Source organism: Callorhinchus milii, unplaced genomic scaffold (genome assembly GCF_018977255.1).
Source record: "Callorhinchus milii isolate IMCB2004 unplaced genomic scaffold, IMCB_Cmil_1.0 Scaffold26, whole genome shotgun sequence".
Classification (NCBI taxonomy): Eukaryota; Metazoa; Chordata; class Chondrichthyes; order Chimaeriformes; family Callorhinchidae; genus Callorhinchus; species Callorhinchus milii.
Window position 1 is genome coordinate 2,680,930 of NW_024704767.1, and position 16,992 is coordinate 2,697,921.

Genomic DNA, 16,992 nt, shown 5'->3' on the forward strand with positions numbered 1-16,992 from the left:
GTAAATATGTTCTGATATTTCCTAAACCAGTGCAAACTTTAGAATAAAGGATCGCAAGAGAGCTAACGGTTTCTTATGAGAAAACAGGCTTTCTTATGAGAAATATTCTATTCCTCTTATCAGATGTCATATTGTTTCCAACAACCAATACAAACTACAAGCTCTATCAAGTTCCAAAAGATAATATTTTATTGATTTAAAGATAAGATGATGGTTTAACATTGGCTAAAAGCTGTTTAGCATGGATAATTCATTACCATCAGCACACTCCACCCTGATGACAGCAAAAGTGATCAATTATTTCAATTAAATTATACTGAAAACAATATCAATCTCATTGTCGCAGTATTCATCGCAGGCTGTGTGATATTACTGTACTATTTTGGTCATCCAAATTTGTAGAATTTGGCTTGAGAACATATGCTGAGAAAACAAATCTTGGTACAAATTGGTGCAGTTTCAGGTTTAAGTAAATACCCTATATGCCACCTGTAACCAAACAGGAGAATCATTTGCCACGGCTTCAATTTTTAATTATTGCTTCCCTCAAACAAAACTTTTGCCGAACGGTCCACCCACTTCAGAATAAAAAGAAAAAGATAACAAAAAGATAGCAAGTACCTTAAGAGCAGATTTGTCACAGCTCATCGTGAGCAGTAATGAACTGCGGAGAGAGACACACATGCACTTGCCTAACAATCATCATCTGTTTCAAGTCAACTGGGAAAAGAGTCAGGTGGGAAAGAAAAGTGCACCACTTGCAGGATCTTGGGGGATTCAGAAATGCAAGGCAGATGTTATTGTGAGCACTACAGATCACTTAGACATTTACAGAATGCTACTCTTTCTGTTTTCAAAAAGGGATCATATTTAGAGATCATTTTAACATTTAAACAGTCAGTTATTCCCCGAACATTGGAAAAAGCGATTTTTACATTTTAAAACAAAAGCACCTGAGTTTTCTGTTGTTGCTTAATCATGCTTAAAAGCACAGATATGAAAAAAATAAAATGTGCATACTCTGAGTGAAACAGATGTTACTCGATTATTCAACCAAACGTAATAGATTGGCCGCTGCCTGCAATATCCGTATAGGGATCTGAAAGATCCTGGAAGAAATAGAGAGCGAAAACTGCTACAACTACTGTAGCTCAGTGGTTAGAGCACTCGCCTCGCAAGCAAAAGACCTGGGTTTGATTCCCGGCAGGGCGAAACCTTGGGCAAGTTTCCTTATTCCACACACCTGATAATAATCCCTTAAGAAAAAAACAATAATAGATCGATGACTTCAATCCATGACTGTTTGTGGGACGCTGCTGTGTGCAAATAGCTGCCATGTTTCGTCCACAAATATACAGTCAGTTCACTTTACAGTATATTCTGTGAAGCGCTTTGAGACATCTAGAAGATGTGAAAAGCGCTATATCAAATGCAAGGATTATTGTTATATATATTACTGTAACTTTTCCTAATGAAAGAATTTTTGCTTACTTTAAAAAATCAGTGTTTTTATACAGAACTTTCTACAGGAAGTAAAGTGAGTGGAAGCAATAGGTTATGCATGATCTATGGGGAAGAGCAGATTTGAACCTTTCCCTTTTCCAAGCTTTTTATGCTCTCATTCTCCGAAATGCATCTGGTTTTACACATATGCAAGTACTTTAAATTCCCAAATGAGTCATAGAAAGTACATTTGTTTTCCAAATGGTAATATGTTGTTTATGTGTTTGCCAAGCTGGGCTGTGCCTTGTTGAAGTCAGAGATAACTTGAAAGAGAAAAAAAATTGTGACTCAATGGGCTGGGTTGTAAAATGGTGCATATCTTAAAATCTTGCCACAATTTTTATGACATAACAGCCATTTGATCAATCACAACACAGTGAGTATGTTTGATGATTAGTGCTCTCAATGTGTTCTCACTCTGTAATTTAATGGCCTGGAGTCATGGCGTAATGGCACTCACATTCGTGATGTGAATGGCAACTGTTTCATAATCATCTTCTAGAATATGAAATGAATTGCACACGGATCTTATGCACAGTGCATGAACTTTGCCGTGCGACAAAATTAAACAACAAAAAAGTAGTTGTAGATCCACGAAGTACGTAATAAAATTTACATTTGCATAAGCGCCTTTCACAGCAGGAGGATGTCTGAAAGTGTTCACAGTACCTGAGGTGGGAGGAGCTGAAGAGCATCCGGGCGGAGGGGGAAAGGTGACTGAAAATGGGATCATAGTGACGGACTTTGAAAATGAGGAGGAAGGGAGTGAGTCAGAGGGACTTGGAATGACATTTCCGAGAGCGGGGCAGAATAATTGAAAGCTTATGGTATGGTATGGCGGATAGAGTGAGAGACACGAATCAGGCCAGTGTTCATTGAGTTGAGGAAGCAGCCAAGTCAGCTAAGCGCTCTGAGACGCTACTCTGCGTGGAGGGCACTAGATAAGTGCGAGTTGTTGTTGTTGTAGACTTGCAGGATAATAAAGATAGTTCCCATTACGATTAATGCTTATGTCTCTAACATTCACTGAAACTCGAAAGACACTGATATACCATATCTGGGCAACTACAGGACAATTCTACGATTTATTGTAATTTATAGTTTATCAGTGTGTTTTGAGTTTTAATGAATGTTAGAAATGTAAGCATTAATCGTAATGGGAAGTATCCTTATTCTTTCAGGAAATCATCTGACAGAACAATGTTAAATTTGGTGATAATTAAGATGGCAATTCTTAACCATGCATCATATGAGTCACTGAGAAATTTCAATATTTATATAGTTTCCAAAACACATTGCACGCACATCAGCGGTAGAAATAGTAATGATAGCTTTTCAACAACACAAAATTGTCTTAATTTTCCAGCAATTCAGCATGATTTCTACTTTATCTCTTTATCTCTCACTTATACAGTTAACAACTTCGTATATTACAACGCTGATAGCATCCAAATACGTAGTTCCTAGTTGCATGTGCTGAAAAATAACTGTGTGTGTGTGTGTGTTTTTTTAAACAAAGCTAATTAACTTGGTGAGTACTGTTTTTTAAAAGAAGGCTTCACCTCATCTTTCAACTGCTAGTTAGGGAGGAAGAGCTCAAAAATAGGGAAGTGAAAAGAAAAATAAACAATGAACTTTGGGAATATTTTTTCTCAGATGATAAAGAGAAAAATCTATCAGCCTTCCTGCTACTGATTACTTATCAGTGACCACAACCAGTTGCGTGTCTGAGTATTTTGGGAGGTCTGAATCATGTTCAAGTATGGTAAATAGTCTCCAATTTTCAACTCTCTTTTCCTCAACTAGTCAGAGGTAAGTTTTTAGAAAGTTTTTGAAGGTTGAAAGGAAGGGTGCAAAGTGGAGGGATTTAGGGAGAGAGCTCCAGAGAGTGAGGGCAAAGTGGCTGAACGATGATCACCCACTGTTGGTGAGGTGGAGAGAGCGGTAAGGACAAGGAAGTAGGACTGCAGGAAATCACAGAGATAAGGTAGGGATGGGCATGGTGACATTGGAAAGTTTGAAACAAGAAACTTAAAGTCAATCTAACAGTGAGCAGGTGGAGCGTAGTGAGAATGGGGTTACGCAGAGCCTTGTACAGGAAAAGATTATTTCTGAGTGACAGAATTCCAAGCATTTTACCCGCGATTTCAAACTGCGGAAGACAAAACCTATTCCTCACAATAATCAAAGTGAGGTAACTACAGGAGGAAAGTTAAAAGCAAAATGAAAACTACCGTGTGCTCCATCCTGAGCAAATGACAAAGTGTCAGGGGGTAAGAATAGTTTTCGGAGCACAATCTATCATCTAACTAATGCTGTGATATTTCAAAATGAGCGAGTGAGTTCCCCAAGGCAGTAGTGGTGGAAGTTATTTCCACAAGCCTCTTAGTTAAACATTCCAGACAGAATCATGTACTGAATTCGAAATCTGTAGATGTGAGCTCCGCACCTAAAGTTTTCAAAGTTTCGGTCTCGCTCACAACTCTGCTGCTTCTAATACTTCAGGAGGATAAGAAAATGGCTTATTTGGATGTGTTTGTAGCAGTCACAATTGTAATAAGCAGCTAGTGTTGTTGTTGTTGTTGTGTGTCTAAAAGTCAGACAATGATCATAACAATCCTTGCATTTGATATAGCGCCACCTCACGTCTTTGAGAGATCTCAAATGATGAAAAACAGTTTGGCGTGAGTTTTACTTTATTGTACAGTATTACATATCTGTAAATACTGACAAATGCCTAAAAGGTACATGTGTTCCATTGGAGACGGCACTGATAACACAGCATAGGCAAATAAGCAAAACCGTAGTAAAATTTCCATGGGCATATCAATATAAAGTACTGTACTTCCAATGAACATGTGACCATTTCCACTAAGTCAATAATAAATAAATCCATATTCGGATTTTGATATGCATTCTCCTGTTTGCAACACTGCACTTCTCTTTGACCGAGCCTTCAGCTCCCCTCTCGACTCTTTTCCCCCTCCTTGCTCCCTCCCTTCCCTCCCCTCACCCTGACCATTTCCCCCCTCCTCGCTCCCTCCCTTCCCTCCCCTCACCCTGACCATTTCCCCCCTGCTCGGGTCATGACCCAACTGTGCAGCGCCTTGGGACGTCCTCCTGACGTGAAAGGCGCTTTATAAATGGAATCTTGTTGTTGTTGTTGCACTGAATCACCCTTTAAAACTTGAATTAATGATCTGGAGGGTCAAATAGGGCCTGACTAGTATGCAATATGCTCTTGGTGTAAGTGTTGATGAGAAAAGGATGATTTAAGTTCTTAAATTAAAATAAAACTCACACGGAAATTGTGTGTTTACATTATCTTTACAGGAAATGCGTACTGTTGCTGGGAACACAACCCAGTGCTCTGGTATTTCAAAATTCATTATATTGATGGAATGTATTGGGAGTAACATTCAAGTTTGTCTGGTTCATAATCTTTCCTTATCTGTAGGAATCCAACCATCCCGATCTATTTGCAGAAGCAGCTTCGCTGGATATGGAGAATGCTTCCTCATATTTCTGCTTTCATTAAATTCAAATGCGAGTGTGGTGCAAGGTTACATTTGCATTATATTCCAGCATAGCTCGCTCAATTCTCCAGTGATTTCATTAACATTAACAAAGTGCAAACATATGTGGAGATGTCATCATTCTCCCCTCAATTTCTCCTTTTTTTGTAACCCTTTACTGGGGCAATGCTCCATCTATGCCACCGGTCCACTGCATTTGACTAAAGTGATCACTTCACGTACAAGTTATATGAGACTGGGAGTGCTTCTGTCTCCTTTTAGAAAGTGATCGGTACAAGTGGATGAATTCAAGAGTAAAAATAAGTCAAATGACATCTGGGAACAGGAAGCGACGGAAGCAAATTGGAGAAAAATCATCAGTTTAAAAAAAAAGCAGTTCTGCTTTAAATCCTATTCCTTTCAACTGAGAAAACATGTACAGATTCACTGCAAACACCTAAATATTTCTATCTCGTGGAATACAATTTCCTTAAGAAGCAGTTTCAACTTGCAATTAGAAGAATGTCTTATTTAAATAGCTAGTTGTTACCATAGAATGGCATGTAATTTATCTTCTCGTTTTGCTCCGGTGATTTAGTTGAAGTGAATAGGTCAGATACATATGTGGTGTCTAGATTTTCCAAAATGACATTTACTTTGTAAATTACAAATTAATTGTAAAGTGAAAATGACATTTACATTGTAAATTAAAAATTAATTTACAATAGAAACTGCCACTTTTTGTGCAAAGGTGATTTCTACAATTTAAAGCAGAGGCTGTATGGAGATTACAATGGAAGTGAATCATTATCCGCCAGTAGAAATGAATAATGACGACCAAGCTAACACTGGATTTGTCCACATCATTTGAATATAGTGTCACAATGCCCTCTTGTGGTGAGTTACTTTAAGAGATCCTTTATTTCATAGCTGTTTGTGGGACATTGCTGTACGCAAACTGGCTGCCGCATTTGACTACAAAATGGTCCCAACTCTTCAAAGTAAAATCTTGTGAAGCGCTGATACATCTCAATGACGCACTAAGGTGCTAGATCAAACGCAAGGATTATTATGTTGGCAATATTATAAAGCAGGAAATTCGATGAGTGGAAATACAACTGCAACTGTTGGAAAATCTGCAAGAAAAACAGTAATACTTAGCAGGTCAAACACACCTGAAAGAAAATAATCCTTGCAATCGATAATAGCACGTTTCAAGTCAGGAAGACATGTCAAGGCACTTCTCGAGGATTCACTGTAAAGCTGTATTTTTGTAGGCAACGTTAGGTACCAGGTATGATGCTTCAGCAAACTGAAATTATGGACATCTATTTGGAATTCACAATGTGGCTGAATTTTTTTTATTCCAAATGCATGTGGGTCTTTGGCCAACAATACACAAGATTTAAGTGCAGTCAAAGACTACAGTGAACACAATTCCTGCTACATACTGCCCAACGTTAGTTATTGCTATTACCAATTTCCTACAGACAGAATTATAGGTTTTGGCTTGACCAGAAAGTTCCCACCATAACTCTCTGGTGATAAAATAATAAAGCCAAAAGGAACCAGCAGCAAGCAGGCAAATTCTAAGATTGAAAATGCCCCAAAATACATTTGCATCTCTCAGTTACAAGCTAAGAGCAATATTGGATTGTTGTTGGTTTCCATTCTCTCCCTCAGGGAACAAATACATTCAATATGGAATTCAGGAGCAGAAACAATTTTCAAAGTGGGAAGCGAATTTTCGAAGGGAACCACTTAAGATTTGGGACCAGAACTGCATTATTGTTGCCTACAGATCTTAATGCAACTATTCAATGCATTACTTGTCCGTATAAGAGCATCATGCACTAGTAACGTAACCGACTAAGAGTGATTTTAGTATATAAATTTTTACAATGCATGCATTGGGCAATCATAAATAGCATAAGTTGAGTTTTTTTTAAAAAAAAGTTCTAGCCTATCCTGCACCTAGACGAAACTAACAGTTTACAGACCTGAAGCTACGAGTATTGATTACCTTCACTAATAAAGGATAAAAGTAGTTCTAATACAGGCCAGATTAAATACCGTAACCATCAACGATTTAAGTCATGCACAAAAATTCCAACCCAATGACTCTCTAAATGGAAACAAAACCCTTTGGCGCACACAAAAACCCAAATGCATTCAGTTCGGTTTAAAGGGGTTTATTGTTCAAAATGTACAAAAACATTCACCAGTACAAAATAAGACCAAAACAAAACCTGAATATTTCTGCCCCTTTTGAGATTCAGTAACTTGTCAATGTCAATAGTGCATGTTAAAAATTTGATACAGAATGGGACTAGAATGGCCAATTATGGATTTTTCTTAGAAAGTGACACCACCACCACCACAGATCTCTCTAACCCAAGCCTGGTTCCAATTACTTCTTGCATATCCCGATATTTTCACAGATGAGGTGCGTTTATTAAGTGAGCAATTTACAACTCTTCCTTCTTTCCCTTCTTCTTTTTCGATTTCTTGTCCTCCAACTCCACAGCAGGTGGGTATTTAGCTTCTTTCTTCAAGTAGCCAAGTAAGTCATTTATTTCACGCCCTCCCTGGATTAACAGAAATGGTCAGTGCAAAGTCTACCTTCAGTTTGTTCCAAGCAGCATTAACCTACAGTGGATACTCACTTTGTCTAGCATCCCACTCTCCCTTCCAGTTATTTTTATTTCAACATTACATTACAGTAAACTCGCTCGTTAGACCAACCCACTAATGTGGTCAAAATTCCTTTCTCAGTTTGCTGCTGAAATTGATATTCATTTCCACTCTAAAAAATTGACAGGAAATGAGTTTTCAATAGGCCACGTCTTGCACTTGGATGGATAAATGCATTGACCAGAAAGATGCTATAAAAATGGTTTCATTACAATTAGAGAACGACCTCAGGAAGATATGTTTTAATCCTCGAAACGATGTTGTGAAATCACAGCTAATGCCATTATGTAAAAAAAGACATCAAATAATAGAAGAGAATAATAAAGAAGAAAGCTGAATTGAAAATTTCAAGGGAGAGAATGAACATCTAAATTCCACCCTTGCTACTCTGACTTTATAGAGATGACACAGAAGTGGGAGTCAGGTAGAGATCTTACATACACAAGGACGTGAAACACGTGATTCATTTTTGGGTGTTTAAGTATGCTAGGATTTAGGTTACAAGACCTACCTCATATTTCTTTGGACTTTGCTTTTTGCCCATTGGGGAAAAATAAATTGTAGGGAACCTGAAAGTAAAATAGATTGCATTAAGAATTTCAGAAAGAAGTAGTAAAACAACAACTTATATTTGTAAAACTTGTAAAGATCGAAGCATTCAAGTTAGTTTATTTTGTTCTTACCCTCGGACTTCATAAGGTGAAGGCACATCATTGGCTGTTGCATCCATCTTAGCAATAACAATGTTGGGATCAGCTGCCAACTGTTAAGATAAATAGTGAAAGTGTGTATATATTTTTTTTAAAAATAAGGTTAATTTTGCTCAATAACTGGGTTGGGCGACAGAACACGTTCCAACCTTCTCTCCGAGCTCCTTATATTTTGGCTCCAAACTCTTGCAGTGGCCACACCAGGGAGCGTAGAATTCAATCAGCACATCCTTGGTGTCGTCGTTCACAATTTCATCAAAGTTCTCAGCTACCAGAACCTGCAAGAAGAAAGCGTTTGTGAAAAAGCAGCAAATGTGGCAGGAGTTCCATTTGTGCAAATACATTTCCAAAACGAATTGATCATATAATCCCTTGTAAGAGCAAACTTGTTTTAGTGGGTTTCAGAAGACAAATAGCTTGTGAAGTTTCCTTGGAAATACTGTGCTTCGGTGCATCATAAAGAATGGAAAAGTACGATCCCATTTCAAACTGTGTAACAACTCCTCTCCCCTTTCAAAACTATTTCCGTAACGCCAGTAAACATTTAATGGGATTCAGGATTGGATTGAAACAGGTTAAACAAACAATTTAGAAAAGTGAGGTGCTTGCACCTAACAGCCGTGAAAAGTGATACAATACAAATTTACACTTATACAGCGCCTTTCACTTCAGCAGGATGCCCCAAGGTGCCCAACAGTACTGGCTTAGCACCTGAGCCGAAGCTAGGAGCCAAGGGAGGGGCAGGGAAGAGGATTAAGCATAGAACAGTTAGATCTCCAGGCTAATAATTTAGACGGACACCATCCTGGGAGTCAGGCATACAAAAGGTTTTGCAATGCTAATCATGTTATTGTTGTACGGTACAAAATAAAAGGTAAATGCAGGCATTATCAATAGGGTTTCACCCATATTTTGTGGTGAGAGGAAGAGGAAGTACAACAGGCACACGACTGAAGATCATCTAAAACACCGCGAGGACCTACCTTCACAGGCCCATCATTGTTTTCTGGAATTGGCTCCGATTTCAGGTAACGTTTCAGCTTGCCATCAAAATAATCCTGAAGGAAAAGTTCTAGGGCTTTGCCATTGCGACTGAAGAGATAAAAAGGATTTTTTTTAATAAAAACGTGTTCACAAATTTTCTGCTCTTTACTAAAAGCTTTTTTAATTATGCTCCGACATAGCCTATTCTACCGTAGGAGAGCAATTGCAGTCAAGTGCAATTTTGCCTTCACTCACGTACATCTCCAGAAGGTTGGTGGGTAACGACCAGAAGATATTCCCCCCTCCCCTCTCTTATGCAAAGGTTTAGGTCATTTTTTAGAGGATTTTGTATCTCACCTGCTACCTCAGTAGCTCAGGCATTGAGGCCTAAATATTCCTGATCTGTACGGCTCAGTCGTTCACTGAATGAACTTGCTGAGCTCTAAGGAAATTCCACACAAACCTTTGACCTCTGTTCCACCTACAGCAAACCTACTGGCTGACTTCAACACAATCAATATGCTGCAATATGGGATCAGCAATCTTACATCATGCATTTCACATGCCTTGAAACAAAAATTAGGTTGTGCATTTCACTAGTATTATTTCAACCTAGAAGTTTACTGGAGTGCACCCCGCAGATTCCATTACATTGAAATCATTTCCTAAAATCGTATTTGTTTTGTCCCAGTTATTCACAGCTAAAGGCACTTTTAACACAGTGAGACACAAAGGGGGCTCTTCATTTCCTGCTGCACATTCCTGCAGAATACTTACGTGAACTCCTCATGCATCACGTATTTATCCCCCTTGGTGGTTTTGATCGCCACCACAGGAACCCTCACCCAGAGGCACTGTCCAAGCCGAATTCTGAGAGATCGTGGCTGAAGGATTTGTGGCTGGCAACAGCAAAGTGCAACTTCTGACCAGCATCCAGGAATTTCTTGGCAACGAGCATAACTCTGCAAAGTTGGAAACACAGAAGAGGTTTCAATAACCATGGCCAAAACGCAAGAACTATGGAAAAATAAAGACGTAATCAATGGAGGTTTATGGCCACTAGAGGAAAACAAAACCCAGCAGGTCAAGATCATCTTTTTAAAAAAATAAAAAAATACAATCACTACGCTCTACAGAAAAAATGTGGTGCGTTGTGATGTTTCAACATAAGGCAAGGCATTAGATTCACGGATTGTTTACTATGATACCAACCAGCCAGTACTGTAAGCTTTACAATCATTTGAATTATGGGCGTTTCTGTGTTGTGCAGAAACTAGAAGTATAACTACCCAATCTGAAAGCTGGTAGAAAGATGTTTATCCCGTTACTTCCTGCCTCACTTTTGCCAATTAATCCCCTCACCCTGACCATTTCCCCCCTGCTCGGGTCATGACCCAACTGTGCAGCGCCTTGGGACGTCCTCCTGACGTGAAAGGCGCTCTATAAATGGAATCTTGTTGTTGTTGTTGTTGTTGTTGTAGTTATCTTATACGAGGAATGTGAATTATATGATTTAAAAAAGTACAAACTGCATTAGGTTTTTCTCCTGAGCAAATGAGTGAAATCAGCAGGTCGAAACACACTGTAAATACCTATTTCTCCAGTAGTTGGAACCCTTAGGATTTTTTCTCGTAGTCTACATCGTAATAAGCCACGAGCATATCTTTGTTCTTCATCTGATCTTTGTTATCCTCTGTCATGTGGGGGCAGATACCAAAGCTGCAATTGAATGAAAAAAAATCATTGAGTTTCAAAACGCAAACAAAATCACTTCCCGCAATATCAGTTTCAATAATGAACCAAAAATCAAAAGTAATATTTTGGGATTTCTTTTGGCTGGCAGCTGATGCAGAAGCTTAAAATCTCTCTAAAGCACGTTGCAACTCAACACACAAGAATTTGATAAATGCCATAAGTAATCAGGGCCCATGCCCAGAGAAATTAACCACTTCACAAATACAATGCTAGCAATGAGTAATGGAATCTGGACGTACATGTTTTCCTGAATAAATTTTTTGAGTTTTGCATTGGTGAACTTCCCTTCCGTGTACTTCACAATGCTGTCCTCGAACTTGTTTGCCAGTTTTGGAGGGCGGAACAAGATAACAGCCCTGTCAAAAAAAAAAACACAAGTATTTTACACAGGGTTTTAGTGAAGACAAATCTAGACAGGTTCTTATTGAATGTCGGCACATAGGAAACAATCAATACATTTTGCTTCTGGTCATGGAATTACATAAAGTGGTTACTGAAATTGATGAATATTCTGAACTAATGTTTGATGATGAAGAATAGCTTCACACAAGAGCACAGGAATGAGAAAACTTCATCCACTCATTCCCAGCTCTTTGTAACGAGATACTGTCTTCTCCAAAGTCAAATAATGGGGTAATTAATCAAAATGCCACTGTGGGGGTACAACACAGCCCCTAGAATGTCAGAAAGTCCATTATATTTTGTTATACAAAACAAATGTGATAGAGACTGCCACCTAATTACTACTTCCAAACTATCACTTAAAAGCCTAAACAAAAGGATAAACCCTGGAAAGACTTCATCGGTTATTTGCGTGAGCAATCATAAAAAACATGCACCTCAGCAGAAAAATTAGGCTAACCTTTGGTTCTAAGTCACTAACCACTTCTTGATCCTTACAGAATGCAGTGAGAGCTAACAGTTTCATAGGAGAGCAGAAGAGGAATGGTGTGAGGTTTACTGTTAAAAGACCACTGACAAACAGACCCACAGAATAAAAAAAAACTTTGGCGTAAACATCTCCCGTGCTTTGCAATGAGAAGGTACGAATAAGTGACAATGCAATTTGGTACTCACTCATCATCAATTTGGTACTGCTGAAGTAAGTCTTTTGAATTGGTTTGCCCAAATCGATAGTTGTCCCTCTGCGCGTTTGCTGCTTTAGTGAATTCTGCCTGGGAAGCACTACTGGAATCCGCAAAGAAACCTGCACAACAGAAATGACAGATTAATATACAAATTAGCCGTTGCTAAAGAGTTGTATAAACTCAACATTAAAGACAGATTTCCACAGCATTGTGGGTTTCTCAACAAGACATCATTCCTACCCAGTAAAAGGCAATATAGCAATCCCTCCCACCCCACCAACATCCACAAGCATGTCCAGTTTTTCGGACGTATCAAATCCCAGCTAAACTCTTGTACAGTCAATGGAACCAACAAACCAAACGCAATCTTCCACAGGTTCTAACCAATATGGGGCCTTTTAGTATTAAGGTTACCCCATGTTTTTAATTTTGACTGGCGAAATGGAGGCAATCCCAAATTGCAATGTGCACCACAAACCGGTTTATTAGGAGACACTCACCAACAACAGAGCCATCGATATCATTAATAAAGAGTTCCAATTCTTCAGCGGTTTTAATTTCTACAGAGCTGGGTCCTGCTTGCTTCTTCAGGGTGGTGACGATTCCATCTATGCAGAGAGAACACACGAGAGAGGTTACTGCAGTGATCTAAATGCGTGCAAATCAACGGTCCCTGCAATGAGCAAGGATATCTTGGATCATGGCATTGCCAGAACTTCAGCCACCACTGACAGAATAAACGTAACCGTTAAGCACTGCTAGAATCCAATATGTGACAAATTGTTATTTTCATCAACGCAAAATGTTTACCTGCTGTTCTGGGTCCGTCATAATCACCAGATTCTTCACCATCGCGGAATATCTTCAAGGTTGGGTAGCCACTGACCCCGAACTTGTTACATGTTTCTGTATTCGCAGTGCAGTCAACCTGGTTAAGAGAAAAAGCATGGAATATAATGTTAGTGGACAAAAAAACATTTATTTCACTCACTTTTAAATAGGAATGATTTTATATAGGATGCTCCATGAAACACAACTGATTCCAACTGCACCTACACCTACTTATTAGATGCTACATTGAATCTTAAAACTGTGGCGTTCTATGCATCAGGTTGACTATATCTGTGTAATTGACCTCAATCCGTACCAGTGGTCATCATTTTATTTTACACAGCTTATTCTCAGACTGCAGCATTAAAATGAAAAAGATGGCCAGATACCTACTTTGACGTCAGCACTACATTCAAAGTGAAATCAGATGCCTTTTATGTGAATAGCATGCAGGAAAAGACATTAGCTGTATTTCCTGCGAATACTGTGCAGCAAACAACATCAATGACATTCTCTTGCACGTAGCAATGTCAGTACAAGCTAACTCACCCTGTAGTGAGGCAGGGTTATAGCAGAATGGCCCTGTACCAGCAAACTGCTGTGAATCGTGAAGCATAAACACTTTCTGATTACTTCACCCCTTAAGAACCATAACTGTGGATGTTAATCTGCACGACTTTAGCAACTGAAATGTCAAGTACATTGTCTGAACACAGAAACATTTTAAGCAAATTAACTTGTGACCTAGCGTTCAAGGTTCAGGAAGAAAGATGCATCTGTCAATATTTGATCAGCGAGGAGTTTTAATGTGTTATCACTACATGGTTATTATAGTAAAATATTTATTTATTGTAAACACTTGCCCACCATTTGAGGTCTGCATATTTGGAATACAGCTCAATGGTTAATTTTGGACTTAAAACCGCAAACATATTGAAATTCATGGTGTCAGTACATGTCGGCACTCAGCTGGTGACACACCTTAGCCAGAGGAACTTTTCCTTTCAACCTTGTAGCAGCAGATTCATATTCTGGAGCCAAGCGTTTGCAATGTCCACACCTGCAGGTAAAGAACGAATGCTTATGGAATAACAGATCCAAATGGGAATATATCTGTGATCAAATGTTATCCAATTGACCTTTGATCAGAATTATTAAGAGAAATTTACCTTCACCTCTCTTCTGCTGTGTAAAGGAATTGACTTCCAGCTCCATTTTACACAGGTAATAGGAAACAAACTAAAGAGAGATTGGTGCTGAAATTGGGAAGAGCAGGCGAACTGATAGGATGCCACATTTCATTGCCACTGCAATTCGCCAAAACCATCAGTAGTTTATATTTGTACGAAATTGCAACGTGCACTTAATTTGCGAACGGTGGGGGAAAGGGGGGGGGGGCAGAAAAAGAAACGAGTCTAAATTTTGCGATGTTGATTTAATTGCAAATCTATGAACCAAAATACCATTTGAAGCAGCACTTTGGGAATTACCGTAATCCGTGTGCGGTGACACACGCCCGCGTTCAAGTGAGTAACCTCATGTGCAAAACGTGGAACTGTCATCCATCCGTTCAAGGGACAGACAGAACGTGGAAAAGACAGGATTGTGCAGTGCCGGCGCTCTGGGACGCTAACCTGCATGAGGGGCACGGTACGAATGCGTAGTTGTTGCTGTCGTCGGCTCCGATGAGCCGCGGGCAGAAAGAGAGTGTTGGGTCACTGGTGGACGGTGGGGGCAAAAGTCACTTGAGCCGGGAGTTGGATGGAGCCCGGAATTGGGGGGGGGGGGGGCAGGACTTGAGAGGGATTTGGGGACAGTGGACTTGGAGAGGAGGGGAGGGTGATGGAGGACTTGGGGTGGGGGGGGAGGGGGTTGTGATGGCGGACGAGGCGGGGGGTGGTGGTGATGGACGATGGGGGGGTGACGGATGAAGCGGGGGTTGGTGGCGACGGACGACGCCGGGGTGGGGGTTGGTGCATGGAGTGAAGAGATGGGGTGCAGGGCACCATGTTGGGGCTACAGTGTGTGTGTGTGTGGGTGTGGGGGGGGGGACCAGTGTTGCTGGTCAAGCAGTGGGCGGGACATCGGCGCCTCGCGTCAGCCAATCAGCGGTGGCCACAGGGTGTCTGCCCACCAATAGGCGCCGGCCACGGGAACGGGCTGCGCGCCCGGTGCACCCTGGGAGTTGTAGTCTGTCTCAACGCCAGGGAAGGAAAGAAGGACACAGGGAGAGAGTGAGAGAGAGAGAGACAGTGAGACACGCAGAGAGACAGAGATAGAGTGAGAGACACACAGAGAGAGTGAGACAGGAAGACACACAGAGAGTCAGAGAGATAGAGTGAGACAGAGAGAGAGACAGAGTGAGAGACACAGACACAGAGATAGAGTGAGACACACAGAGAGAGGTAGAGTGAGAGAGACAGACAGAGAGAGAGATGGAGCGAGAGACACAGACATAGAGATAGAGAGATAAGAGTGAGACAGAGACATTGAGATAGATACAGAGGAAGAGACACGGAGAAAGAGAGAATGACACAGAAGAGAGAGAATGACAGAAGAGAAAGACAGAGAGACCCACAGAGAGAATGACCCAGAGAGAGAGAGAGAGAGAGGGGGGGGACACACACACACATTGACATGAGGGGAGAAAGACAGTGGGGAACAGACAAAGGGAAAGAGAGGAGAGACAGACAGGGGATAGGGACACAGAGGGAGAGAAAGACAGCGAGTGGGGACAGAGAGAGAGAGACTGGGGGGGGGAGAGGAGAGGGACAGAGACAGAGAGCGGCCCTCGAGGGTGGAGGGAACTACAGCTCCCGCATAGCAGTGATGGGCAGCGCACGGGGACCGGGGAGGGGGGGGGGGGGGGGGTGAGGAAGAGCCCGGTCGACTGACTGTGGTCGGGCGGAAAGGGGAGTGGGAGTGGGGGGTAATCAGCTCAGTTGTGCAGTAACAGCCCCCACCCCTCCCCTCCTCCAACCGACCCATATTATAACGCTCAGGCCCGCGCGGGGGAGGCGCGCAAATGGAGGCCACTCGGTGCTCGCGTAACCTCCTCTCCCCCCACACCCCGGGGAGAGGGGGAAAAAAAACCACCGTTTCCTGGCGAGCGGTAACTGCGCCATTAGTTACGTTTACCTCCTCGGGTCTCTCCCCCCACCCCCGACACAGACAGACAGACAGGGGGGGGGAAGAGACGCCCGGGGCCTAGTCTTTGCCGGCGGTTCCCTTGTCCCAGGGGAGAGGGGGGAATGGCTGTCAGGAGCTCTCGTTGAAAGATACAGGGAGGGAGGGAGGGAAGGAGGGAGAAAGAGGAGGGAAGGAGAAAGGGAGGAGAGAAAGGGAAAGAGAGAGAGAGAAGGGGTAGGTCATGGGTGGAGTGGTTGGCGGTCGAGGTAACGGGAGCAGTGAAGCTCTCCCCTCACCTGGGCCTCTCTCTCTCTCTCTCTCTCACACCACACACACACACTGTCAGCTCTCTCTCTGTGTGTGTGTGTGTGTGTGTGTAAGGCTGACACACTCACTCTCACACTCACTCCTCACTCTCACACTCACCCACTCCCACTCTCCACTCACCAGGGAGCGAAGAACTCGACCAGCATCAATTCGTGGTCCACCACCTTCTCCTGGAAGTCGCCGTCGGTCAGGTCGAGCACATCGCTGGCCAGGACCGGGGCGAAGGGCCCCAGAGTGCAGGCCAGGAGCAGGAGCAGGGCCAGCGGCCGCGAGGGAAGCATCGTGAGGAAAAGAAGGTGCTGTTGGTTGGGGAGAGGGAGGGGGGTTTTCTTCCTTTTCTTTTTACTTTCTTTCTTTCCTTCTTTCTTTCTTTCTTTCTCTCTCTCTCTTTCTCTTTCCTCCTCCTCTCCCGTCCTCCCCACTGCACCGCACTCAGTCGAAGCGGAAAGAGAAAGT

General features: G+C 41.7%; 1 protein-coding gene across 1 annotated transcript; it reads right to left on the reverse strand.

The window, feature by feature from the left end:
- Positions 1–7,196: 7,196 nt before the first annotated feature.
- Positions 7,197–16,987, reverse strand: pdia3 (protein disulfide isomerase family A, member 3). The gene is given in 16 exon segments (NM_001292379.1): positions 7,197–7,606; positions 8,224–8,281; positions 8,396–8,475; positions 8,572–8,700; positions 9,406–9,514; positions 10,184–10,244; positions 10,246–10,250; positions 10,252–10,368; positions 10,999–11,028; positions 11,030–11,125; positions 11,401–11,517; positions 12,239–12,368; positions 12,750–12,857; positions 13,060–13,177; positions 14,062–14,140; positions 16,657–16,987. Coding segments are annotated over 16 exon segments (1,518 nt in total). The 5' UTR covers positions 16,818–16,987; the 3' UTR covers positions 7,197–7,486.
- Between the last annotated feature and the right edge of the window lie 5 nt (positions 16,988–16,992).